The sequence below is a fragment of the Metopolophium dirhodum genome, chromosome 1, assembly GCF_019925205.1.
Source record: "Metopolophium dirhodum isolate CAU chromosome 1, ASM1992520v1, whole genome shotgun sequence".
Classification (NCBI taxonomy): domain Eukaryota; kingdom Metazoa; phylum Arthropoda; class Insecta; order Hemiptera; family Aphididae; genus Metopolophium; species Metopolophium dirhodum.
Genome location: NC_083560.1, coordinates 109,631,557 through 109,659,237, shown reverse-complemented (window position 1 = coordinate 109,659,237; position 27,681 = coordinate 109,631,557). Strand labels below are relative to the sequence as shown.

Below are 27,681 nucleotides of genomic sequence, written 5' to 3'. Positions count from 1 at the left end.
ATCGTCTGGTGGGAAGGGAAGGGTTTATAACAAAAATAGTCGTATTCATTTTACGTAGCTGTCGAAAAAAAAATATTTTTGAAAATAAATCGAGAGGGCATAAACCTCAAAATTCTTGTATGTGTGTCTGTCTGATATATCGTCGTACAGCACTATCGCAGCAGTGTGTGCTAGTTGTAACGAAAAACGTTCCGGTACGATATTTTACCGTCCGGTAACTCATATCGTTACCGGATCAATGTGCAAGCTCCGACGGTAAAGATCACCGCACAAATAAAATATTGTTTACCGCAGCAGTGTGTGCGGACCTTAGAAGACGGAGACTACAAATGTCTGTATAGCGTGCTCTTCAGTATGATACGAGCGAGTTATGCACAACCCGAGTTGGTAGGTACCGTCAATTACGATTATTTAAATTATATATTTCACATTATATATACGAAGCGTATATCTATATATATATTGATATACCTAAATATATACTTATTTCACATATGCTGAAGCGTCGTTCTCATTTACATATTGTTAAGAACGCTGCACGACAATATTATTATATTATTATATCTATGCATACTTTTATCAGCTACCTACCAGGAAAATGTATATTTATTCATTCGCTTTATACGAAGCGATTATGTAATTATGTACCTAGCTATAATAATTTATGCACCCGTCATATTATATATTATATTGTGTGAATAAGACGTGATGTCATTCAGCGAAATACGAGTTTTGTATAATGTAAAAAAAATTGTTATTATCGAAATGACAGTTTATAAGTGGACTATCGCAGTAGGTAGTATCTACTCTCTGTTGTAAAATAATGTACATTGATTCGAAAAAGAAATTAACATACATCATCTATTTATGGGTAGCTCAAGGAGAAATTTGAATAAACCAATTATTAGACGGAGAAACATAAATTAACGGGGTCATATGAGTTGCACAAATTTAAAATTTTTTTTTAGTTTAATACCATGTTTATAATGGTTTTTAGTATATTTGAAAAATTATGTATTAAGGGGATTCGATACCGTGATTTTCTGTTTTTGTCTATCACACGCGCGACATAGTATTTTAGACGTGTTTTTTGCCAAACATTCCAATTTATCTATTGAAGCGATAAGAAATCTGAAAACAGATTTGAATTTGTCGTCAAGTCTATTTGAAATTGACTTTCCCACATTTTTAAAATGATCACCCAAATTCCAGAAAATGTCATATTAAAAAAGAGTATATAAACATTTTTGTACTTCAATTTTTGGAGAAACTAAAATCAAAAAATCAAAATTGTGGGAAAGTCGATTTCAAGTAGACTTGACGACGAATTAAAATCTGTTTTCAGAATTTTCATCACTTCATTAGATTAATTGATATGTTTGGCAAAGAATCCGTCAAAAATCCTATGTCGCACGTGTGTTAGACAAAAACAGAAAATCACGGTATGGAATCCCCTTAAATATGTTGAAAACAATCTTTTAAAACGTTATGAACAAATATTTTAATTAAATTTACTTGCAAGTACCGCTGTTCACGTTTTAATTATGGTTGGTTATAAGATATTTACTTTTCAAAAATAAACAATAGTTAGGTACGTTAAAATAGTTCTACACTTCTAATTTCTATAGACAAAACATTTACCTACGTGAAACTGGCACTACAAAGTTGGCACAATAATCTAAAACCATTCCAACAAACTCTACTCGGACTTGTTGGACGTTGTTGGAAAATTGTTGGAATATGTTGGAAGCTACATTCAAAGTTATGCAATTTCAAAGTTTGTAGTGCCAACTACATGACCAGCACTGCATATGCAAAAAAAAACTTTAAAACTTTACCAACAACACTCATATAACATTGTTGGACATTGTTGGACACTTGTTGGAATTTGTTGGAACGTATTTCAAAAGTTATTCAAGTTCAAAGTTTATAGTGCCAACTTCACAACCCCAGCACTACGAATAAAAAAAAAACGCTGAAAACAGATCCAAAAATTTACTAATACAGTTTTCAGACATTGTTGGACTTTTGTTTGACATCGACTAAAAAAATATTCTGAATTTAAACGGTGTTAAGTAATTTAGTTTGGTTCATAAAAAAATTATATCTCAATTAAAAATTTTTAACTATCATTATATTGAAATCTAGTGTCCGACAACTTTCGCTCGAGCCGGACGATCTTCTCTCGGCGTCGCGGAAGTAATGCGAAAGCAATTCCCGCGGCGCCGTCGGTTAAACCTGAAAAAAAAAAAAAAAAAAAAGTGTCCAACAAACTTGTTAACACATCGTACAAGAAGAAAAATTACTCCAACAATTACTTTTCTAAGTTTGTAAATAACCATTTTCTTCTAGCACTACATTTTTCGTTTTTTCACATAATATTCATATTAAAAATTTTAATTGTCATTATATTGAGTTCTAGTTTCCAACAACTTTAAAAAGTGGTCTGACAAACTTGTTAACACATCGTACAAGAAGAAAAATTACTCCAACAACTTTCCTAAGTTTTGAAATCACCATTTCCTTCTAGCACTACATTTTTCGTTTTTTCACGTAATATTCATAATAAAAATTTTTAACCATCGTTATATTAAAATCTAGTGTCCAACAACTTTCCTAAGTTTTTAAATCACCATTTCCTTCTAGCACTACAATTTTCATTTTACACCTATTATTCATATTGAAAAATTTTTTTTTTTTGTATTATTAAGTTTTTGTGTCCAACAGTTTTAAAAAGTGGTCCAACAAACTTGTTAACACATCGTACAAGAAGAAAAATTACTCCAACAACTTTTCTAAGTTTTTAAATCACCATTTTCTTCTAGAACTACATTATTCCTTTTACACCCGTGCTGTTAGGATTGTTTCGGTCCCGCAGTGTCGGCTTAGTATGGGCTTATGGTATCGTTATTTAATTCGTTGGAACCGTAACTGATGATCGTGTGGCTTGCAACAATACGTGGGTAACGGCCACTGTGGTTGCTTTCGTATGGATGGCTGATGGTCACCTGCATGGTTCGTGAATAGAGCATATCGCTAAAAGACGGTCTATGATATGTGAGACGAGAGCTATAAATCCGGGATATAAGTGTTAATAAGGATTATCAACTAGTCAACGTCGGAACTGCTAAGCACAAATTTTCTATTAATTTTTATCAAACTTTTAGATAAGAATATTATCCTGTGCCTTAGTTGGTGATTTGTTCGATATTTTAGTGTTCATGCAAGATATGAGTATGTAAAATATCACAAAATTAAAAATGATCATACCTCCCTTTTAAAATTAATATCTTAAATAAAAGCCATGTTTGAGCACATATAATATTTCTAATATCTAAACTAACAGCACGTTATTAGAATTAGTTAAAAACATTTGCTATATCCTTCGTTTGTAAGACGGAGACAACAAATGCATGGGTATAGCACTATAGCGTTCTCAGGATGGCAATTGTTGGATATTCGGTCATTGCGTTATTTATACAGACTGGTGTTTATTTAGCATTATCGTATTGACGTGTTCTAAATTTAGCGTATTAACATGGATTTATGATTGTAGATGGTGATCGTCTCATGTTATTTTTGTTTTATTATTAATTTCTTTCATTTCAATTATTTCTTTCGTTGCTTAAACATGTCTGTTAAACAGCGTATAAATGAAATAATTGAATTATTAATAAAAATTAATTTTTTGAACCCAAATGGTTCAGTTCTTGCATGGTCATCTGATCTTTATAAACTAGCATCGAAAGAACTTAACAGGTAAGTTAATTAAATATGACGTAATTATAATATATAGTTGATTTATTTAGTTTTAAATTATATAAAAGTATTACAAATATATAAAATGATTTTCCAGAAATACGAATTTCAGACCAATTAGTGCAGATTATTTATATACTATTATAAAAAATAATAGGTATAATATATTGACATGTTTGCAAAAATTATTTTGGGCAATGATAAATTACTTGAATTGGAACCAGCTATGCACCCGAAAGTCTGTAAGGTCAATGCAGAAGATGAAAATGCAGTTTTTACAATGGTACCTCAATTACCAAGTAAGTACCTACCTACAACCTTCATACCTATTTATTTAATTTTTATTCACATTAATGCTTATATTTTCTGTACAAATAAATTCTTTATCGTGTACTAATATATTTTCAATTTGGATTGATAATTTCTCAAAATGTTTGTTTTATATTTTTATGAATATTCAATTAATTGTATTGGCTATAATTTATTATAATATATGTGTATACAATATACATGTATGTGTTACATGTGTACATAATAATTTCATTAACAATAATAACTACAATCCATATTTGTTTAGAATTTGTTTTGTTATATTTATATATTTGTTAGAGTTTTACTTACCGCTAGGAATTAAAGAGCACGAGCTTCTAAAAACATGTACACTATATCATTATCGAATCATAATAATTATTTAGAGAACACCTATTTTATTGTTCTGATTTCGTTTTATTCAGATTTCTATACATAATATAACATAAATACGATTACAATATGATGTTACATTGTCTAACTAAAAATTAAGAATAATATTATAATATGAAAAAAACAATTATTTAGTGTTACCTACCTATATATTATTATATTTAGGAGTATATAATATTATGTTGTATGTTATTAATTATAATATATATTTATATATATATATTATATACCTATGTTTTGTCATGAAATGTTCTAATATATAAAACATCGTCTTGGACAATTCGTACAATACTATGTGTTATATGTATAGATATTTTTTGTAACGTATTTTATTTATATCTTAGCTAAGTAGGTAATAAATAATAATCACTGTTTCGTCTCCATCTAAGCATGATATTACAATGTCATCGTGTTTTCTGTCTTATTAAAATAATTTTACAATCATAATTATTATTGACAGAATATTATGTACAAGTGTACAACCACGATTGCCTTTAGTTTAATAATAATATGTTTCTATTAGGTGTTTTCAGTCTTACATTCTGAGAGAAGCGATGAATGTTATGGTTTTACAGTGCTATTTTTTTTGTGAGTGTGTTTCTGTATATACATGTTCTCGGAACTAAGATTTTTGACGCTTGGGAAAAAAAAATTATTATGCTTGGTTTTGAATGGTTAATATTTTATGATATATGATATTATAATTATATTATGTTATATTATAAAAGAATATAATAATATTTTTTATGTGTAGGTATCTTTAATTAGGTATCTAGGTGACTTAATAGTTAATACTGATACTCTTTTAGTATTTTATTTTTAGTTTACAATTAATAAAACTCGATCGGTTGATCGGGTTTACGTTTACCTATGATCTTAAGTTGGACCTAGGAAACGAGCCTGTAAATCAATATAATGTTAGATCCAGGGCTTGAAACTGATTGAAATAATTTCGGTTTCGATTTTGTATACTATTGTTCAGAAATTTTACGATTTCGGTTTCAACTTAGCAATGCCAGTCTTAAGAAATTTCGGTTTCGGTTTCGGTTTTCTATACCGGTTTCCAATTTTCTTTTGCGAATAATGAAATGATTATCAACATTTTAATCATGATCTCAATTTTTCTATGAGTATTAATTATGCGTATTAATGGAATTAACGTATTTAAAAACACGCCAATTAAAAAAAAAAAAATAACGATTTCCAATTTTTCAGTTTTCGGTTTTGAATTTAATACCGGTTTTGAATTTTCTGCGGTTTCGATTTTGAATTTAATACCGCTATCCAATTTTTTTTGGTTTCGTTTTTGATTACGGTTTCGGTTTCGGTTTTAAAACGGTTTATACCGGTTTCTGATATCGGTTTTGAAAACGGTTTCAAGCCCTTGTTAGATCCTTGTTCACCCGGTATTCAGAAAACGTTTACTGCATAACTGGCGAGTGGCGGGGTACGCTAGCGAGGTCAGTTTGTTTACCATTCCCTATTTCATGTATGCCACGCTCCCTCTGGAGACCGTGTCAAGGTCACAATCGCCTGATACAGCCAATTCACGTTATTTCGTACCCCTGTAAATATAACACCTATATATTATATTTAACAATCGGCAGGTGACGAGAATATTTTTATACATGTAAATAAAACGGTTTACTGCGGCAGCCTGCCAGTATCAAATCCAAGTATACTAAAACATTTTGTTTGTCTTGCCTTCCAATATCCTTCCTTAAAATTGTTATTTCTAATTATAAGCATAATTAGCACAAATCAATGTATTAATTAAACTATTTTGTTTCAATCATTGACGAATATTTTGGCTACAACATACAAAAAGTGAGCAAGTGGGTTACGCTTTGCTGTATAGGTGTAGGTGTCCAGAGGAGTCACTGTAATGGAGGTGTTAAATTTGAATTCAATGGTATAAAATCATTTTAAAGCAAAACGATTGTGAGTGAAGGCACTAGACAATATACAGTCTGTCAGTATGTATATTACAAAGTTTATACAATTTGCTATTTATTAGATATTAGATTTAATACATTTTTGCCGGAAAAATTGCATTTGAAAATGTCATTGTGTGTTTACTACAATATTGAATAAAATAATACATCTACTTAAGAAGTATCAAGGAACACTATAGTCATCTGATCTTTACCCGATCCACTCCAAACATATGCCAGTATTTTACAACGAACTTCCAACTACCTGAAAAACGCTTTTTAAATTTTGCAACTCCATACTTTAATAGCTATTAACATTTTTGACACAAAAATTAATATTTGTATTACATAATATGAAGGAAATCTATATTTATAAACTAAAAGAATAATAAGAATAGGAAAATATTAAATGAATAATAAAAATCTAATTTGAATAGAAAAGTAAAATTGCAAAAAAAAATGGACGTCATATAAAAAAAGGTGGGTAAGTGGATGTCGCTCTGCTGTACAGTAGGTTACAAGTAGGTCACTTTAATGGTGTTAAATTTGAATTCAATACTATAATTTTATTGTATAAGAAAAACGATTCTGAGAGAAAACGGTCAGTCAGCCTATGATATTATACTAAGTATATTTGATGATATTATTGTGAATAAAGTAATTTATATATATTACTTATTTACGTGGAACCTTGTTTAAAATTTTCAATCTTTAGCTACAAATGTTGAACATTTATACATTTTTAACTACAACATAATTATTACATTTTAAATTTGATAAATTTTGTCAAAATTTGAACTTTAAATGCTTATAAACTGTGACTAAGAATTTTTAATGTTTTTCAATTGTCATTGTAACAATATAGTAGAAGCCTTGTATTACATTTTCAAGCTTTTTTACCCAACAAATAAAATTTGTTATATTTTTTGTACAGAAATCAAGTCAAAAAAAAGTATTCGAGACCGCACACTGACCAAATTATTCAAAATTTTAATTAAGTACAGTTTATATAAACAAATACAGCCTGTTGAAAAAAAATATCAAACACGCTTAGGACCTCAAAAGTACTGGCGTTTACAAGTAGGGTGGACTGATTTAATTTTGGATACATTTTGGGAACAACATAAGCTACCTTGCACATTTGTAATTAAGAAAACATCATGTATCATATTCTGGTAGAGGTGATTTTATCACATTTAGTGGGAACTGTGTAGACGCAAATTGTAAAACAGCATTTTTCGGCGATGTTGCAGAAGAACCAATATCAGATAATGATGTGGAAGTAAGTATAATTACTGCAGATACAATTAATGTAGAGCATACAGAAAATAAAAAACAATTTTTACGTTATCCAAAGCGTCAAAAAATTGGTGAGGTTGTTCAATGCATTGGTGCTACTCAATGGCAAAGAAACTTTGCTGATGAGTGTATGGAGTTTGGGGATGATCAGCCTCCAACTTTCTAAAGTAAAAATATTTTACGAAAAGCTAAGCAAGATGTTGTGGATAATAACTTAGGGATACAAGGGTCTGATCCGGTATTATCGTTAATCGAGTTGAAACATGGTTCTGAACATAATGGTAGCATACATACCATTAGTACCGATAACATTTTTGTACATTATTGGTCACCAATGCAATGTCATATGTACAAAGTGATCCGAAGACAAAAGTGGGTGACAATTTCAATTGATGCAACGGGTTCATTAATACTGCCGTATCAAAGAACTTCCAGTAAAATATCTTCAGGTCATATTTTTTTATATCAAATGGTAACAAGTTATGAAAGTCAAACAATACCGATAGCACAACAGCTATCTGAAAAACAAGACACGTTGAGCATATACTATTGGATGGCAAATTGGGTGTCTTCAGGAATTAAACCACCCGACGAATGCATTTCAGACTACTCAAAGGCATTACTCGGTGCCATAACCCGTGCATTTTGTAACAAGATGTCACCTCAGGAATATACTGAAGCTTGTTTTTATTGTCTCGTAAATAATTCTACAAATGTCCCTGCATCTTTTATTCGCATCGATGTTGCACACTTAGTGCACATGATTTGTAGATGGAAATGTTTACAAGGAAGGAAACAAATAAAAGATTTTTATGTGCGTGCAATAGGTTTACTTATCCAATCTGAATGTTTTGATATCTTTGATTCAATTTTGAGAAGTATATTAATTCTAGCATTAGCTGAAACATATGGCTATGATGATAACGCCCAACAAGAAACACCGTCTGAAATGGCTAGAATATTTTTGGAAAATGTCATTTCTGGTGTCAAAAATATGGATATTGTTGGTGGTGAAAAATATAAAGGAATATCAAATGACAGTACATTTTATTTTGACTCAGAACATAGACCCATCACTTTTAACTACTTGGTTGAGTTCAGTTGAAAGAGACTCTATACAAGAATCGGTAGTTAAAGGTAACAGATTGAATGCATATTATTGCCCGGAATTAAAAAGACCTTTACTAAATATATGCAAGGAATTTTCCTTATGGTCAGGAGTAATGGTGAAACATTTTAAATGCCCTAATAAAATTGGTTCATCTGCAAGAGTTGAAGGTTATTTTGCAGATCTTAAATCTACCGTTATTGATAAACGAAAGCCTAGACTCCGATTGGATAAATTTGTTGTAACACACCTTAGAGCTATCAGAGGTTCTATGAAGATAGCAAAAAGTGTTACAAAAACAAATGAATTTCAATTCAACGAAGATGATGATAGTGGTAACGCAATAAAAATAAGAGGAATTAAAAGTGCAATAAAACGTAATCATGTAATAACAGATACCATCACAGACGACTTAAAAAAAGAAGATGCTCAAATAAATACAAAAGCATTGAAAAAAATAGAAAGTAGTTCAGAGTCAAAAATAATAAATAGTATAGATAATAAAATTAGTAAATACAATGCCTTACAATTAGAATCAGATGAGATTGTGACTGATGACGATGACTTAATTTGGAAATAAAAAATAAAAAATGGAACAACAGATACCACAGACAACTCAGAAAAAGAAGATGTTAAAATAAATTCAAATGCATTGAAAAAAATAGAAAGTAGCTCAGAGTCAAAAATGATTTGTAATATAAATAATAAAAGTAGTAAATACGATGCCTCACAGTTAGAATCAGATGAGATTGAGAATGATGACAATGATTTGATTTGCATACCAAAAATAAAAAATGCAATAACAGATACCACAGATGAATCAGGAAAAGAAGAAGACGCTCTAAAATTTAATTCTGAAATTTTTTTTTTTTATTTAAATAAACAAATATACAGTTTTACATTAATTGTACATTTGAATTATCTATCTTCAGTAAGCTAGGCTTGTGGCAAAGATAGAGAGTTATAAATTGATACATATCATGCTTAAAAACTAAAAAAAGGAAAAACTAAAACACTATTATTGCGTAATTATACAATACAAAAAGAGATAAATAAAATATAATACAATAAGGTTAACCTAAGTTTCATTTAGAGATGCATGTAGCCAATTATTAATTAATTTTTTAGCGTTATGATATTTGTAATTAATATTAACATTCTTCTTTATAGAGAAAGGCATAGAATTGTAATATATAGGACCTAGATAATCAACAAATTTTTGACCAACTGATTTTTTACAAAGAGATGTTTTAGCATCAAAAGATCGAAAAGCTCTTTTGCTACTAATTTCATTTTTCTCTACCCATTGATCTAAGTGTTCGATCACCCACATAATAGCCATTTTTTTGAAAACAAAGTCAACTGGTAATACATTGAACTCTTTAAAATTAAGACCAGTTGAACCAACATAGTTTGTTTTTTGTAAACATACACGCACTATCTGTCGTTGATGAAGCAGTAAAGGTTTTAGAGCGTTATCCGAGAGCCTTCCCCAGATTAACAATCCATACTGAAATATTGCTTGATATAGAGCTAAATATACAGTTCGCATGACATGAACGGATATAATTTTACGTAGCTTATAAAAACTGTAATTTAAACTTCGTAGACGCATAACTATGTTATTCACATGAAGATTCCATCTAAGGTGATTGTCAAACGTTAAACCTAGATATCGGGTACTAGATACTCTAAATAATTTTTGACAGACTGTGCCATTACACAAAGTTCCATTATCACAGAAATGTAACGTAAGTTCATCAAAATTATCTTTAACATCATTTATCGAAAAGTTCATAAACATAGTTTTTTTGAAATTGAGAGATAGACTCCTAAGTTTTAGAAATTCCACAACAATTTTGGATTCTCGAGTTGCTTTGGTACTAACATCGGTCCAAGAGTCTCCACAATAGAGTAAGCAGGTGTCATCTGCATATGTAACTATTCTTTCTAAATTACACATATGATTTATGTACAAAATAAATAAGAGTGGACCTAAGACACTTCCTTGAGGAACACCGCAGTTTATAAATAGATCATCACCTGTAATACCATTAATACGAACAGTTTGCTTTCTGTTTTCCAAGTAGCTTGTGAACCAAATTAAGCTTGTTACAGTGATACCAAAATTAGGTAAAATATTTATTAATTTTTTATGATTAACAGTATCAAAGGCTTTGGACAAATCAAGAAAAATCGCGATTACTTTCTTACTGTTGTCTAGAGCGTTTTTTATAAAGTGTGTTGCACTATATAAAGCATTCTCCGTTACCAAACCTGGTCTAAAACCAAACTGCTGTTTCGAAAGGAGTTCATGTTTTTCTAAAAATGTTATGAGCCTGATTTTAACGATTTTCTCTAGAATTTTCGAAAAATTGATAAGCCTGGAAATTGGTCTATAATTGTTTATGCACGTTTTATCCCCATTTTTATATATTGGTTTAATTATAGCTAATTTAAGTTTCTCGGGAAAAATACCATTTTTAATACTTAAGTTATATATATATGTCAGAGGGCTTATAATACTGTCTATTACAAGTTTTAAAATCTTTACCGAGATACCATCAAAACCCACAGCAGTATCATCTTTAAGTTTATTTATCATTACTCGAACATCAGATTCTTTAATGTTTTCATTAAATGTACTGTTAAATGATATAGGAGTAATGTTCTCCTCGAACTTAAATGTTGACTCCTCAATATTACAGGCTAGACTGTTGCCAATATTTATAAAGAAATTGTTAAATGTATTTGCAATATTTAGAGGCTCATTTTTGACATCAAGAGTATAATCATCTATTTTAATAACTTTAGCATCATCATTCTTATTATTATTCTTATTTAATATCTCATTAATTACCTTCCAAGTGAGTTTTGGACTAAACGAGAACTTCTGAAATTTGTTTTTATAATAATTTATCTTTGCAGCTCGTATAATAGATGTTAATTTATTTTTGTATTTATTATAATATATAGCAAGTCTAACATTATTTGGATATTTTCTAACTTTTAAAGATAATTTTTATTTAAAGTGCACCGAGCAAAGAAGACCAGTTGTCATCCATTCTCTAATCCTATTATTTTTAGAGTTGAAAACTTTTTTTGTTGTTGACATTTTGACAAAAGTATTAATTTTGTCTAGGAAAATATCCATACAACTATTAACATCATTGCAGTTAAAAATATCCGCCCAACATTCATTTTTAAATAACTTTTCCAGATCATTATAGTTGATTGTCTTAACATTGCAATTAAAGACACTCTTTTCTTTACTAATTTCAATTGCCAAAACCGTGGAGAAGTGATCGGTAATATTTGTCTGAATAACACCTGCTTCTATTTTGGAGTTCAATGCATTTCCCGATTTAATAAAAATATGATCCAAGCATGAGTGTCTTTGGCCAATTGGGGTCCTAGTATAAACATTAATTAGTGACCTAAAACCTTTTTCAGATATAGTATCAAGGTATTCATTTTCATCACAATCAGAGCCAATAAAGTTTAGATTGATATCTCCAATTATTATAACATGTCCATTTATACACTCATCTTTAGACAGAATACTATTAATAATGGTCAAAAATTTGTTCTTATCACCAGAGGGAGATCTATATATACAATAAACCCTAAAAAATACATTACATAACTTAAACGCTACTTTCATAATATTAGCCTCTATGTATTCGTATTCAAAAATATCAGTACATAAATGAGTTTTAACAAAGATTATAACACCATCATTCTGGTTTCTTTTAAGTTTAGAAAAATACATATTATACCCTTGTATAGAATAATTACAAAAATTAACATCATGCCAGGTTTCAGTTAAAATAATTAAATCTAAGTTTTTACTATGTATATCATTTTCCAAAAATAACAAAAATTCATCAAAATTATGCCTTACACTTCTAATATTGCAGTTTAGTACATTTAGAGTTGTATTATGAAATAGATTGAATTTACATATGAATTCAGATATAGAATTAAAATATTGCGTTTTATAATCTAGAAAACGATTTAATAAATTAGAATTAAACATTAGCATAACTAAAAGAAAAAAAAAGAAAATATATTAATATATATGATTTAAGAACTATAAATTATTATTATTATTCTTATATATTATAATTTAATTGTTGACAAGTCAGTCTCATCGTATATAATAGTGGCTTTCGAGGTTTCACTTTTTTTGATAAAAATTTTACAGTCATTATACCAGACAAACTTAAAGTTATTTTCTTTAGCAAACATTCTAGATTTAAAAAATAGATTACTATTATATTGTGTAAGATAATTATTAACAAAAATACCTCCATTTCTCCAGCTTTCATTAATACTACATGCCTTTACTTTTTTCTTTTTTGCGGACTCCATGAGGGTTTTTTTCTGATGCGTTGATGAGAGTTCAGCTATGATCTTCATCGGTTAGGTTAGGTATTTTTGATCTTATACTGAAAGCCTTGATTACTGTCACTGGTTGACCCATTACAGCTGCAATATTTTCAACTACTTTTTCGCAGTTTTCATTTTTCAAATCTGGTACACCAATTATCTCAACATGATTTAAGATTGATTTCTGTTCAAGTAGATTTAGTCGCTTGGATAGTTTGTAGATATCAGAGTTCAACTTAATATTATTTTCCTTTAACACATTATTCTCTTCTTTAAGTTCTTTAATATTATGTAGCACTTCATTCAGCTGCTTACTAAAATCATCAAATTTAGCACTCATAAATTTAACAGAATTAGTCAAATCCGACAGAGTCTCGTTTGATCCAACAAAAACGTCTTCGTTTTTAGATTTAGTATTGCTAGTAAGACCCACATTAACTTTACATTTTGCGCATGAAAATTTTAGTTTGGCTTCATGTGTTAATTTCCTAAATGCCGTTTCTCTAAAACTAGCACATGAGAAGTGTAAGTAGTCTTTACAGTTTTTACATTTAATTTCATCACCGTCGTAGATTTCATCATTACACACTAAACATAGCATTGTAATAACGAAATGTCGATAAACTCGTACTAATATTACAGACTTAAACACGTTAATTAAATACAATGCGTAAAAACACAGATAAGAGAACGACGAAGACGCAAAAACGACCGTACAGGCCAACGAACAATCGATAACTGAAAATATGAAATAACGGAGCTACAAGAAAAAGAAAATTGGAAAAATAAAGCCCAATCTCCGAAAAAGAGGAAATCATTGTACTTAGTTAACCACCCTGAATTAAAATATAAACTTCGAGCAAAGTCAAAGCATACAATCGACATAATAAGAAACGGAAACTGCTTAAATCCAACACCGTTAAAAATCGGAAAAAAAATCATCAAATACAAAGTATTAAATACCTGTCCATTTGACGCAGTGATTCAAGCAATAGCTACTGGTTACATTGATTCAAATGCATACGCGGATTATGTCAATGTATCAACACATTCTGTATTACAGCTTTCAAAATACTTGGTGCACAATGGGGCGAATTCGTCACTTTATACACAAAGAGCTACTATACTAGAATCCTCAGGGCAAAAATCCAAATTGATGTGTGGACTAATGGAATTAGATTGCCGGTTCAACGTTAACAACTTATTGGAAATTTTAATTAAAGATGAACCAAGTATTTGGGAATATCACACATGTGACACCGAAGCTAGGCAATCTGTGAAACCAATGATATTCATTCCAATAAACCTCGGTGAACTCAATAAAGGTAAATATATAAAAAAAAATGTTCTTCTTCTTCTTCGGTTTTTAAAGGCCATTGAGGCCCATAACCGCAACACAAACTTGCTTCCATCTGTCTCTGTCCTGTGCTATTGTTTCTCCATCTCGTATTCCAATCTCTGCTAAATTCTTCTCCACTTTGTCGATCCACCTTTGTTTCGGCCTGCCAAGTGGTCTTTTCCCCTGAGGTTTCCATTTTAAAACCTCTTTTATAAGACCATTTGTCCTCCATACATGACCGGCCCATGCCATTCTCCTATTTTTTAGTATTGCTACTATGCCTGGCTCTTTATATAATTGTTGTATTTCTATATTATTTCTTTTCTCATATTGCTGTGTCATGTTATTTATTTTTGGCCCAAATATTCTTCTTAATATTCTTCTTTCTTCATATTTCATAGATATAATGCAAAGAACAATATTTTGTGAATGAATAATCTATTAAAAATATTATTAATTTGATAAACATATTTTTTCATTTCAACATACGCAGTGTGATTATTTGTAGGTATGTAGAAGATGCATGATTAGAAAATTATCAAACCATACAATCACTTTTTTTCATCTTTGCCTATATTATCTGATAGTAAAATGACTAATAACAATTGTTTTTTAAATTATAAACATTTATTATTTAAAAAAATATTTCTGTAAAATATGGTTACGCATTAAATATAATATAATGTCAGATAAACATTTTAGGATAATTCTAATATTTTAAAGTTTAGATTGATGAGATTACTATAAAATATAATATAGATGAGTAAAGGTCGTCTTCTACAATAAACACAAGGTGTTAACAATTAAAATTTTTTTTTGATATCTATTAATAATCCATATTGATCATCCGATCAATTAAACACATTAAAAAAAATAAAATTATTTTTAAAAAAAGGTGTTTCTTACAATAAAATAATATACAAATACGAAAAGTTGATATTGAATAAATTAATCAATACAAACACTGTGCATTAAAATTTACATTATATTCCATATTAGGAGGATTCCAAAAAATACAAAATGCCATAGACAATATGAAGCCAGACCCAATTGTTACTTATAATAGAAAATGTTATCACAGTGGTTGCAATGGTACAATAAATGTGACAAAAACACTTAATCAGCATATTTGGTTCGACACAATTATGTACCAAGGTATGGACATGGAATATAAGCTAGAAGACATACCACTCAATATAAATATACATGAATATAAGTAAGATGATTAAATTTAAAACCTGAAAAAAAATAGAATTAAAAAAAAAATCATAATAACTTATTAACCTAAACAATGTATCTTCGTGATAATAATATTATTACAGATACAGATTTGTAGCAGTCATAGCATTTGTTGAAGGAGTAGAGAGAAGTTTGCCTCACTGTGTAACCTATTGTAGACGGATACATGGATATTGGGAGTGCCATGACGACTTGTCCTTACGAGTTAATAGATGTAAAGAGACAATAAAGATAAAACCACACACCATGCTATTTACAAAACAAGAATAACAATGTTGTGAAGTCAAAGTGTTATAAAACGAAAATCATTATAAAAATAAAAAGTTTTTTAATTTGCATTAGCATAATTATTTCTTCAGTCTTCGACTCAAAATTATGAAAATAAAAATGTTTAATAAGAAAACCAATTATAAGATGAAAATTTGTAGAGCTGCAAAGCAATTGGAGATTTAAAAATTCATGTATGATGTGTTAACAAGTTTTTTGGACCACTTTTTAAAACTGTTAGACACCAAAACTTAATAATACAAAAAAAAAAATGTTCAATATGAATAATAGGTGTAAAATGAAAATTGTAGTGCTAGAAGGAAATGGTGATTTAAAAACTTAGAAAAGTTGTTGGAGTAATTTTTCTTTTTGTACGATGTGTTAACAAGTTTGTTGGACCACTTTTTGAAGTTTTTGGACACTAGATTTCAATATAAAGATGGTTAAAAATTTTTATTATGAATATTCCGTGAAAAAACGAAAAATGTAGTGCTAGAAGGAAATGGTGATTTAAAGACTTTGGAAAGTTGTTGGAAGGAATTTTCTGGTTCTATGATGTGTAAACAAGTTTGTTGGACATCTTTTTAAAGTTGTTGGACACTAGATTTCAATATAATGATAGTTAAAAATTTTTAATTGAGATATAATTTTTTTATGAACCAAACTAAATTACTTAACACCGTTTAAATTCAGAATATTTTTTTAGTCGATGTCAAACAAAAGTCCAACAATGTCTGAAAACTGTATAAGTAAATTTTTGGATCTGTTTTCAGCGTTTTTTTTTTTATTCGTAGTGCTGGGGTTGTGAAGTTGGCACTACAAACTTTGAACTTGAATAACTTTTGAAATACGTTCCAACAAATTCCAACAAGTGTCCAACAATGTCCAACAATGTTATATGAGTGTTGTTGGTAGAGTTTTAAAGTTTTTTTTTGCATATGTAGTGCTGGTAATGTAGTTGGCACTACAAACTTTGAAATTGCATAACTTTGAATGTAGCTTCCAACAAATTCCAACAATTTTCCAACAACGTCCAACAAGTCTGAGTAGAGTTTGTTGGAATGGTTTTAGATTATTGTGCCAACTTTGTAGTGCCAGTTTCACGTAGGTAAACCATTTCAGTGTAAAACCTTATGCCCGGACGCCCGGTTGTGCGAATTTTTTTATTTATTAGTTGTAAGTTTTAATAAAATTACTCTACCTACTGATAGTATAGCACTATAGCAGTTTGTACTTATGTGTTAGTAATTTGTATCTAGGTACCTTGTTTTGAACTCTCAAGTGCATGTGTAATTTTTATTTTTAATTTGCAATCATTGACAATTGTACATTTATACTTATAATTAGGGGCTGGAATTATATTCTTTTAAAATAGCCAAAATAAGATGCTAATATTCTCTTAAAAAGTTGAAAATATTCTTCCAATATTCTTTAAAAATCATAATAAAATATGCAAATAATATGCCTTTTTATTAAAATATTCTCTTGAAATAAAAATATTCATTTATATGCAAAATAATACAAAAAAAACTGATATAATTAAGTATATGATAAAAAGTAATATGCAAAAGTATATGATAAAGAATAATATGCAAAAAAAAGCAAAATAATACATGTTAAAAAAAAAATTGATTAAATTATATTAATAACAATAATGTATTTTTAATTACGAAAATGTTTGAAAACAGTTAACAACTATATTTTGCTCCATGTGTTCTGGTGTCATATTTGTACGACGGTCTGTTAATATATTTTTATACAATATGCTAAATGAACGTTCGACGTCAACTGAAGTCACGGGAGCATTTTGCAAATCAGTAATCATAGCCGGTGAAAAATTATCTATAAGTTGAACTTCATTATTTCCATTCAAAACTTTAGCTACGTTTTTCATAATGATGAGCCCTTTATTTTTTTGTTGAAGTTGATCAATTTTTATTTTTATTTTATTTCCATTTTTTCCGGGTATTTTTTGAAGTTGACCAATTGTATTTTCAATTAGATTTATCGAATCAACAAGAGACACATTAGATTTTTCCAAACTTTTGATGGATGTTACGAGAACAAAAAAATGGGCCTTAATAAATATTAGATCGTTTTCTATGGTTTCTATGTCAAAAACTGTTTAACATTTAAGTACTGACTGACTGGGCGATTTTTTACTACTTAATTCTTCAACAACTTTTTTTAAACCTTGGAAATTATTACAGTTAAAAATAGCAGCTTCCAACCACGTTCCCCATCTGGTTAATACGGTACCCGCCGTTTTTCCCGAATCGAAATTCCCGAATGAACTTTTTCCCGAATGTCGTTTTATCCGAAAATCCGAAAACCCGAAACCTTTTTTCCCGAACGACTTTTTCCCGACGGTTATTGTTCCCGAAATAAAAATTTTTAAAAATTTAAAAATGTTGTTATAACTGTGAGCTGTAATGACTAGGTATGTATTTTCTATACATTATAACTAGCAACAGCTGTTGCTATACATTCTAATCTTTTCTAATCTTTTCTAATCTTTTTTTTCTCCGTGCGATAAACGGGCACATGTAGAATCGCATGTTTGCCATTATTGCACTTTACCGTCGCTGATTTATATTTTACACCGATATTATTATTATTATTATCGTTTGTATCTTTTATCTATGGTATACAAGTAAAACGTAATCGTTGTAATCGTAAAGCCGCGTTATTCGAGTGCTATCGACCGTCGTTATACTTTCCAGTGCATTTTATTGTAAATAATATAAGATTATATACTTAGCAAAATCATTTTAATTTTATTTTAATCTATCACCATAGCTGAAATTAAAATTTTGAGTGAAACAAAATTAATTTGTGGAGGTTTTATTTATGTGCGTTCTAAATTACCAGTCAACGGTAAAACATACTGGGAATGTCAAAAGTTACGTAAAAAAGAGTGCAAAGCAAGAGTTATTACTGCGTTCAATATTTTTGAAAATAAAAATTATTTTGTACGAGAATCAACATTGGACGATCACGACCATGTTCCCAACCAAGAAGAGTGTGAAGCAGAGATCATCAAATATTCTTTGAAGCGGAAAGCTGAGGACCAACCACAACTACCACCTGCTCAAATATTACGTACAGAGATGGCTGGCTTATCTGACGGGGTTCTCAGTCAACTACCTAACCGTGATAATTTAAAAAAATCAATGCGTAAAGTCCGGAGGTATTTATTTTTTTCAAATTTCCACGAATCCAATTTAATTTTTATGTATTTTACACATACCTAAGGAAAAATTTGCCGCCCAATCCAAAAACACTTAATGACTTTGGTACTCTTCCCGATCGGTATCAAAAGACGCTTACGGGTGAACATTTTTTAATTTACGATTCACTTGATGATGATTCCGTCAATGAAGGTAGAGTCGTTGTGTTCTCGACTCGGAGAAATTTAGAATTATTGGCCCGGAGTGATTGCTGGTTTTTAGACGGGACTTTTAAGGTTTGATGGATTTTATTATATTTATTAGTTTATTACCTAGGTATATGTCTAACAAAAATGTCTCTTAAGATTTTTAATATTTGAAAAATTAAACGTTTTATTGAAATTCTGATACTTGCGTCGTCTTTAACACATAAAATCACACATTGCTACGTAAATTAAATTTCAAAAATAAAATTTTTAGGTGGGTAAATCGTTGTGTGAAGCGAGCAACTTTTACACGTATGAGATAGGCAATTCCGACGAGTAAGGCCCAATGACGTCACGCGGCTATTTTTCATTTCTTAATATCTCTTAATTATCTCTTATTAATATCTCTTATTTATTTATCTATTGAAGTAGGCATTGAATGTAATTATATAACAATATGATTTTATTTCATAATTCTTAGGTGTGTCCCACTATTTTCACACAAGTTTTCACGATTCTGGGAACATGCAAACAACACGATGCTCATGACACAGTTGCTATTCCATTTGTATATGCACTGTTGTCGTCAAAAGAAACGGTTCAGTATGCCACTGTGCTAAGAGCAGTACAATCTTCATTTAACGAACACAGGATTGTTTGTGAACCGGCTAAGATCATGACTGACTTTGAAAAATCTATAATCAACGCTTGTCAAGAAGTTTATCCAAATTGTCCTCTCAGTTGTTGCTTTTTTCATTTCGGTCAATCAATGTATCGACAAATTCAATCTGTTGGTCTTCAAGCCACATACAATGACCCTGATGATCGTTCATTAAAAATGTACAGTCATATGATGCTAGCGTTGGCATTCGTACCTTTGGCTGAAGTACCTCGCATTTTCTCGCTTTTGAAAAATGACGCGCCTGAAGATTTATTACCAATTTTGGAATATTTTGAAAAAAATTATGTTGTAGGAGTAATAGCTAGAGGGCGAAGACGAGGAATTCTTCCACGTTATCCGCCAGAAATTTGGAATCAGCACCAAGCCGCTCTAACTGGTTCACACAAAACCAACAATGTAAGTGAGGGGTGGCACAATCGCTTCCAGCTTGTTATTGGAAAACATCATCCAGATCTTTACTCCGCTCTCGGTGAGATCCAAAAAGAACAAGCTGATGCTGAGATAATGATCGCGGAGCTGAGTTTAGGACGAAAAGTTAGAGCACTACCAAAAAGAAAATGGCGGGATTTTCAAAAGCGAATAATGTCCATTACTGCTGAATTTAATACATACCAGCCGTTACAATTTCTGAGGGCAATCGCACATAATATTGTTTTGTAATTTTGTTTTTAACGATAACAGCATTTATTATGTTATTATACTTTTCAGTTTTTTTTAAATAATTTTTATATGCATATAATTTGTCGATTTTAAAATATTTAACGATAACGCAACAGCATTTATTATGTTATTATACTTTTTTCGGGTAAAAGGTGTTCGGTAAAAAAGGTTTCGGGTTTTCGGATTTTCGGATAAAACACCATTCGGGAAAAAGTTCATTCGGGAATTTCGATTCGGGAAAAAGGCGTTCGGGAAAAAAGGTTTCGGGTTTTCGGATTTTCGGATAAAATACCATTCGGGAAAAAGTCCATTCGGGAATTTTGATTCGGGAAAAATACCGGTAACCGGTTAATACTGGTTCAGGGGGTAACGGAATATCTGGTAATATTTCTTTATACACTTGTACATGGTATGGAGATTTTAGAAATACTTTTTTTATGTTATTAATTAATTAATTTATGTCTGGATACATTTCTCTAACCCTTTCTGCAACCCTATTAAACATGTGAGCTACACATGTAACATGAATTAAGTTGGGATAAAAAACTGCTAGTGACTGTCCCGTTTTCACCATGTACGGCGCAGTGTAGTAATAATTCCATTTCTTGTCGGGCATCGTTATCTTAGGCCGGGCGCACACTGATAGAGCAAAACTGTTCCGATCTAGTCGAAACATTTTGTTTCAAACCGCTCCGAACAAATTTCATTCATACTAACAAAACAAAACCGAACAAGACAAAATAATTTCCGTTTCATTTTTTGTTTTACACCAGTCGTCAAGATGAGCTCTGATGAAGATGATGTTGTTATACCGCTTTTGTGGCAATTTTTGTTAAATAGTGAAATAAATGAAAAAAAACGTAAACGTAAAATTTGGGTGCACGAAATAAATAAAAAACGTACAGAGAATAATACAATTTTTAATTTTTTGGCTGAATTGCGTAAAGATGAGTTAAAATTTAAAAATTTCACTCGCATGAGTTCAACTACTTTTGACTTTATATTAAATGAAATTGGAGAGGCAATAAGATCACAAGACACACATTTTCGTCAAAGTATAGCTCCTGCTGAAAAATTGTTAGTAACCTTGAGGTGAGTTCAAATAATAATACTATAATTATATACTAGAAATATTTATTAATCAAACTTAAGTAAGTAAGTGAAGTAGGTGAAAAACAAATTTATACAATACAATTTATTATTTTTTTATTTAAAAATTTTATTTTTTATTTATTTACTTAAAATGTATTATTTATTTTTAAATTTATACGATGAATATTAATAATTTAATAAGTATTTAAAATCAGTATGTTGAGCTATTTGATGATGAATATCCGGGTGGACTGAAAGTATAGTTGTAGTTTTGAAATTCCTGTACTGGTACATTTGATGTAGTATTATCATATGATACTTTATCATTACCTACTGATTCTTGAGCTTCTTGGCTGTCTATGTATGTATTTAAAGTTGTTAACACAAACTGTTTAAACTGGCGCTGGTTTTTTCCATTTAATTTTTTGAAATCGGGCAAAAGACTTTTAAAAAATAATAAATCAACATCTTCTACAGCTGACTTATTTGTTTTTGAACGTAAAAATTCGATCATAGGCCCTGCAACTTGTTCTACAGTCGAATTTTTAACTTGGGTTTTTTTTGGTTTTTTAAAAACAGGTTCAGAAGATACTTTTCTCAGCTCTTGTCTGTCAATTAAACATGTAGCATTTGTACCTTCACTTTCAATTTCACTTACGCTCTCATTGAGATTTGGATTTTCTGTACCTTTCTCATCAGTTGCCTCACTTTCATCATCTGATGCTTCCAGATTACTTGATGTTTGCTTGTGCTGCAACATGAAACTTGACAAAAACGACATTTCATTGAATAAATACCACTTTTTTTTTCTCGAAGCAGCAGAACCAGATATTTTTGATTTTTCTTCACGTAAAGCTCTTGCAAAACTATTACTAAGACACGCCCACTTAGTTTTACACTCTGCTACTAGAAAATGTATATTTAATTAATTATTGTTTTATGCATTTAAAGTTTTGATATACTGCATCAAAATCTCAAAAAACTTGTAATCTATAGATATTTTAGACTGAGCGGAGCGATGAATGTATTGGTTTAAAAAAAAATATATAAATTTAAATATCCAATTTTTATAAAAAATCTAACTTTTTTATTCTATTATGATTTTTTTTTCATTTAATATTTTTATTAAAATATAAATTGTTGTCCTCAACCTAACCAAATAAGATTTTTTATTCATCGTTTGATAAAATAATATAATTTAGTTATACTATGTATAGATGATGCGAATAAATATTTGGTGAACATTTTAGGTAAGAAAGTATTTAAAATTTAAAATCGAAGCATTATTTTCATTAGTAATCGTGGACATACATATAAAAAACAAACATCTCTGTAAAATCAAAACATTCATCACTCTGTTCAGAATTTAAAAATGACATAAAAAATAAAATAAGCATTTATGGCTAAAATTCCCAAAAATGTGAAATAAAATTAGTATAATAAATAGGTATAATAGAATAAATAATTATTTTTCAGCTATTTAGCTTCTGGAGGACACTTTAAACGCTTACATTATCATTTTCGTCTTGGCGCTTCAACTATTGGAAAAATAATAAGTGACGTATGTTGTGCCATATGTGATATTTTATGTCCTACTTATATGCCACCACCTACAACTGAACATTGGATAAAAGTAGCAAAAGCTTTTGAAGAACTGTGGAACTTTCCGAATTGTCTTGGCGCGATTGACGGAAAACATATATCAATACAATGCCCTCCTAATGCTGGTTCAGAATATTATAATTATAAGGGATTTCATTCTATTGTACTTCAAGTTGTCGTTGATGCTAATGCTAAATTCATAGCTGTAGATATCGGTGATTATGGACGAAATAGTGATAGTGGTATTTTTAAAGAATCCAATTTTGGAAAATTATTAAAAAACAATAAATTAAATATTCCGCAGCCAAAAAAAATTGATCCTCAAATTAACAACGAGTTTCCGTTTGTATTTGTTGGGGACGAAGCATATCCTTTGCAAACAAACTTAATGAGACCTTTTCCAAGAAGAAATTTAACTAATGAAAAAAGAATTTTTAATTATCGTTTATCGAGAGCCAGAAGAATAGTAGAATGTGCATTTGGGATTCTTGTGAAACGATTTAATGTTCTAGAAAATAAAATGTTAGTTTTTCCTGAAAAAGCTACTATTATCACAAAGGCGTGTTGTATTTTACATAACATAATAATGGATAAAGAAGGGGCTCCATCTGAAATCCAAGATGAACTTCAACTTCAAACAACCCAAACGGTTGCTCAAAGTCAAATTACATCAAGACCAATTAATAGGGCATCTACTGCAGCAATGGATATCCGAGAGAAGTTCATGAATTATTTCAATTCAGACATTGGTGCAGTTCCATGGCAAAATATGTACAATTTATAAGTTTTAATATAACATTTCTTTAAATTTTAAAATTAATCAACTAGAATATTATAATATTATAATACTATAATTTTAAATAGCTCAAAAATGTAAATGTATAAATAGTTTGACTATTGATTTAATTTTGATTTATATTACAGATACATAAATATAGAAATACACTACGTACTCATCATGTAAAAAGTAAAATTATTTTATTTTTATATTTATATTAACTAACCTGATGTTTCCATTTCTGTGCTGATTTCATTCCATAATCTGTCTTGGATGATTCTATTGCTATGCTCTTTATCGGTAAAATTGTAAATAGATCTTCTTAAAAAAACAAGATTTATCAATTTTTTTGGATCGCATCCCATTTTAAAATAATTATGAAGTATAATTATGAAATATTTATGAAGTATAGTATGAGAAGTATCAAGTAAAATCATAAAAATCTATGTGACACCAAAATAACGATAGTGTTCAGTTGTAAGCTATTCGTATAATAAACTATTTTATACGATTACTTAACATTTTCGTATTTTGCTCGGAGAAAAAATAGAACCAGACCGAACAAGACCGATCATGCTTCGTTTTGTCTTGTCGTGTGTTGATGTTGACTGATTAGTGTGCGCGCGTCACTTACTTTACATATGTTATAATTGCCTACAAACAGCTCCGAGCTACTCCAAGCAGCTCGAAACAGTTTTGCTCTATCAGTGTGCGCCCGGCCTTAGATAAGTCTCTTATCTACTACAGAATATTACAGTACATTACTAATTAAGGCATGCTATATGATGGTTATAACACGTATATAATGTATCAATATCATATCACTATTATCGGACACATAATTTATATTATTTACGCCACTGCAACAAAAAATATCGAATGTCTATACAAATTAATCGATATATTCTCAAATATTCTTTATTGTACGAAATATTCTTTTATCTTGAAATATTCTCAAATATGCTAAAAACACTTTTGCCATTAATTAACCGGTTTCATGATTTGTAAAGATTTCGAACCCCCGTCTGACTGCATAGCCTCAAAAAAAATATGCAAAAGAATATAATTCCGGCCCCTACTTATAACTTGTGAGTTATGGCTGAATGTGTGAAAAAATGTAAACTTTTTTGAACTTAGGTGTAAAATAATGATATATTTTAAACTATAGGTACATTTAAAAGGTAAGTTATACAAGTTACTATTTATTTTATTAATTTATTATTATTATTATATACACTGCAAAATTGTGGGTGTGAAAACTGCATTTCTTTAGTATTAGGTTATGGTCAGACTATATCCGATATCGGCCGAAAACAATAATACCCTGCAATGTATTTGTTGTGGTCAGATTACGTCCGAATTATTCGGCCGAATACGTCCGACGTCGGACAAAATCAAAATATTTTGTTTTTTCCGGCCGAATCCGCCCGACGCGCATGGTGTACGTATGAACTATTTTCGTCATATTGACAAAAATGGCCATATTTTACCACTTATAGTATTTATTTATATAGAATTGTTTTGGAATATAAAATTATTTTTGTTCCTACTTGTTCATTTTGTTCAATTGCGTGAACCTGGTTGGACCTGTGTTTTCAATTGTATTGAGTATTTAAAATTTGATCAGATTTGATTGTGTTGACTGTTGAGTATCTTTTTAAATCAGTATGGTTGATTCAGAAAAATTAATTAGTTTAGTTCATGACCGCAATGCTTTGTGGAATAAAAAATCAAAACATTACCACAATAGAGACATAATTAGGAAACTTTGGGATGAAATAGCAACGGAAATGGGAATTAAAAGTAAGTATTCAAATTAAAGTACACTAATACCAATAAAAATTAATTTTTATTATTCATAATACAATATAGTACTTATGTCTTATATATTAGAAAAAATAGTCTAATATAACTATATAAGTGATAGATTCAATATATTGGTTACCTAATTTTAAATCTTAAAAACTATTAATAATCATAAATTAGGTATCTACCTGACTACCTACAATCAAAGGTATAAAAATACCTATAGTTTACACAATTTGCAATTTTTTTAAGTTAAAATTATTTCATATTATTGACTTCATTAGGTAGTTGAAAATTAACAGCTCCAATATTATTAAAATACTCTTTGAATTTATCACGTATCTTCTAGGCTTCAGTCTTAGAGCGGTTGTTCCGTCTTGACATATCAATTTCTACATTTGTTTGATGAATATTTACAAGTAACGTATCATCAATCCCTTCCTGATCGATAATTATGTTATGTAATAAACAGATACATTTAACTAGTGTGTCTACGTGATATTCATTTACTTGCAATTCCGTTTTTAGACACCTCCACTTTGATACTAATATACCAAATGTACATTCTATCATACGCCTGGCTCGACTAAGACGATAGTTGAAAATTTCCTTTTCTGGATCTAAATTTGTGGTGCATGGATATGGTCGCATCAAATATTCTTTTAGTGGATATCCTTGGTCTCCCAATAAAACAAAAGGCAATGGAATATTTGTTTTTGGAAGTGGTCTGTTGGGCGGTACATTAAAGGAATTTGTTTCTAGATAATTGTATATATTAGACTCAGTAAATACACCGCTATCACTCTGTTTTCCATATGCTCCTATATCCACTGTAATAAATTTATATTTTGCATCACACGCTCCTTGAAAATGTACCGAAAAATAATTTTTATAATTATAAAACATTGAACCAGTTTTTTTTGGACATTTTATGCGGATGTGTTTACCGTCGATGCACCCGATACAATTTGGAAAATTCCATAGTATTTCGAAATCGTGAGTAATCTGGTAAAACATATCTTTCGTCGGGAAAGGCATATGTATTTGTCCAAAAACATTCCATATGGTGTTACATGTTTCATAAATTATTCCACTGATCGTGTTATGTGCCATACGAAATGAAAAGGCTAATGATCTATAAGGAGTTCCCGTTGATAGAAACCTAAAACATAATTTAAAATGTGTAAGTAGGTAATCTAAACCTAATCACAAACTAAAAAAAAAACACTTATAAATTTGTGTTAAATTTGAATTCAATGATATACTATCATTGTATAAGAAAAACGATTCTGAGCGAAAGCAGCCTATGATATTACTAAGTATATTTTATGATGTTATTGTGAATAAAGAAATTTATATATTAACATATTTACGTGGAACCTTGTTTTAAATTTTCAATCCTTAGCTATAAAAGTTGAAAATGTTATACTTTTTTAACTATAAAATAATTATTACATTTTAAATTTGAATCATTTTGTCAAAATTTGAACTTTAAATGCTTAAAAAAAGAGCCAATTTGTTAATCTGATTATATGAACCATTTCGATGATAAAAACATTTATCTAAGTCAAGTAGTTAATTTTTTAGAATTTTTTATAATATTGATATTTTTTTGAGTAAATTAATGAGAACGTAATAATTGTTTT

The 27,681-nt window shown here is 29.7% G+C and overlaps 3 protein-coding genes across 3 annotated transcripts; 2 read left to right on the top strand and 1 right to left on the bottom strand.

The window, feature by feature from the left end:
- Positions 1–20,091: 20,091 nt before the first annotated feature.
- On the top strand, positions 20,092–20,757 carry LOC132933978 (uncharacterized). Its single transcript, XM_061000253.1, has one exon. The coding sequence runs from the start codon at positions 20,092–20,094 to the stop codon at positions 20,755–20,757; it is 666 nt and encodes a 221-aa protein (XP_060856236.1).
- A 2,692-nt stretch (positions 20,758–23,449) lies between these two features.
- Positions 23,450–24,235, top strand: LOC132950151 (putative nuclease HARBI1). Its single transcript, XM_061021399.1, has one exon. It carries the CDS (start codon positions 23,450–23,452, stop codon positions 24,233–24,235), a length of 786 nt encoding a protein of 261 aa, XP_060877382.1.
- A 2,145-nt stretch (positions 24,236–26,380) lies between these two features.
- On the bottom strand, positions 26,381–27,148 carry LOC132950143 (uncharacterized). Its single transcript, XM_061021387.1, has one exon. The coding sequence runs from the start codon at positions 27,146–27,148 to the stop codon at positions 26,381–26,383; it is 768 nt and encodes a 255-aa protein (XP_060877370.1).
- Between the last annotated feature and the right edge of the window lie 533 nt (positions 27,149–27,681).

Coding starts and splice junctions, on each gene's coding strand:
- LOC132933978 (XM_061000253.1), top strand. CDS start 20,092: ATGACTGACTTTGAAAAATCTATAATCAACGCTTGTCAAGAAGTTTAT.
- LOC132950151 (XM_061021399.1), top strand. CDS start 23,450: ATGCCACCACCTACAACTGAACATTGGATAAAAGTAGCAAAAGCTTTT.
- LOC132950143 (XM_061021387.1), bottom strand. CDS start 27,148: ATGGCACATAACACGATCAGTGGAATAATTTATGAAACATGTAACACC.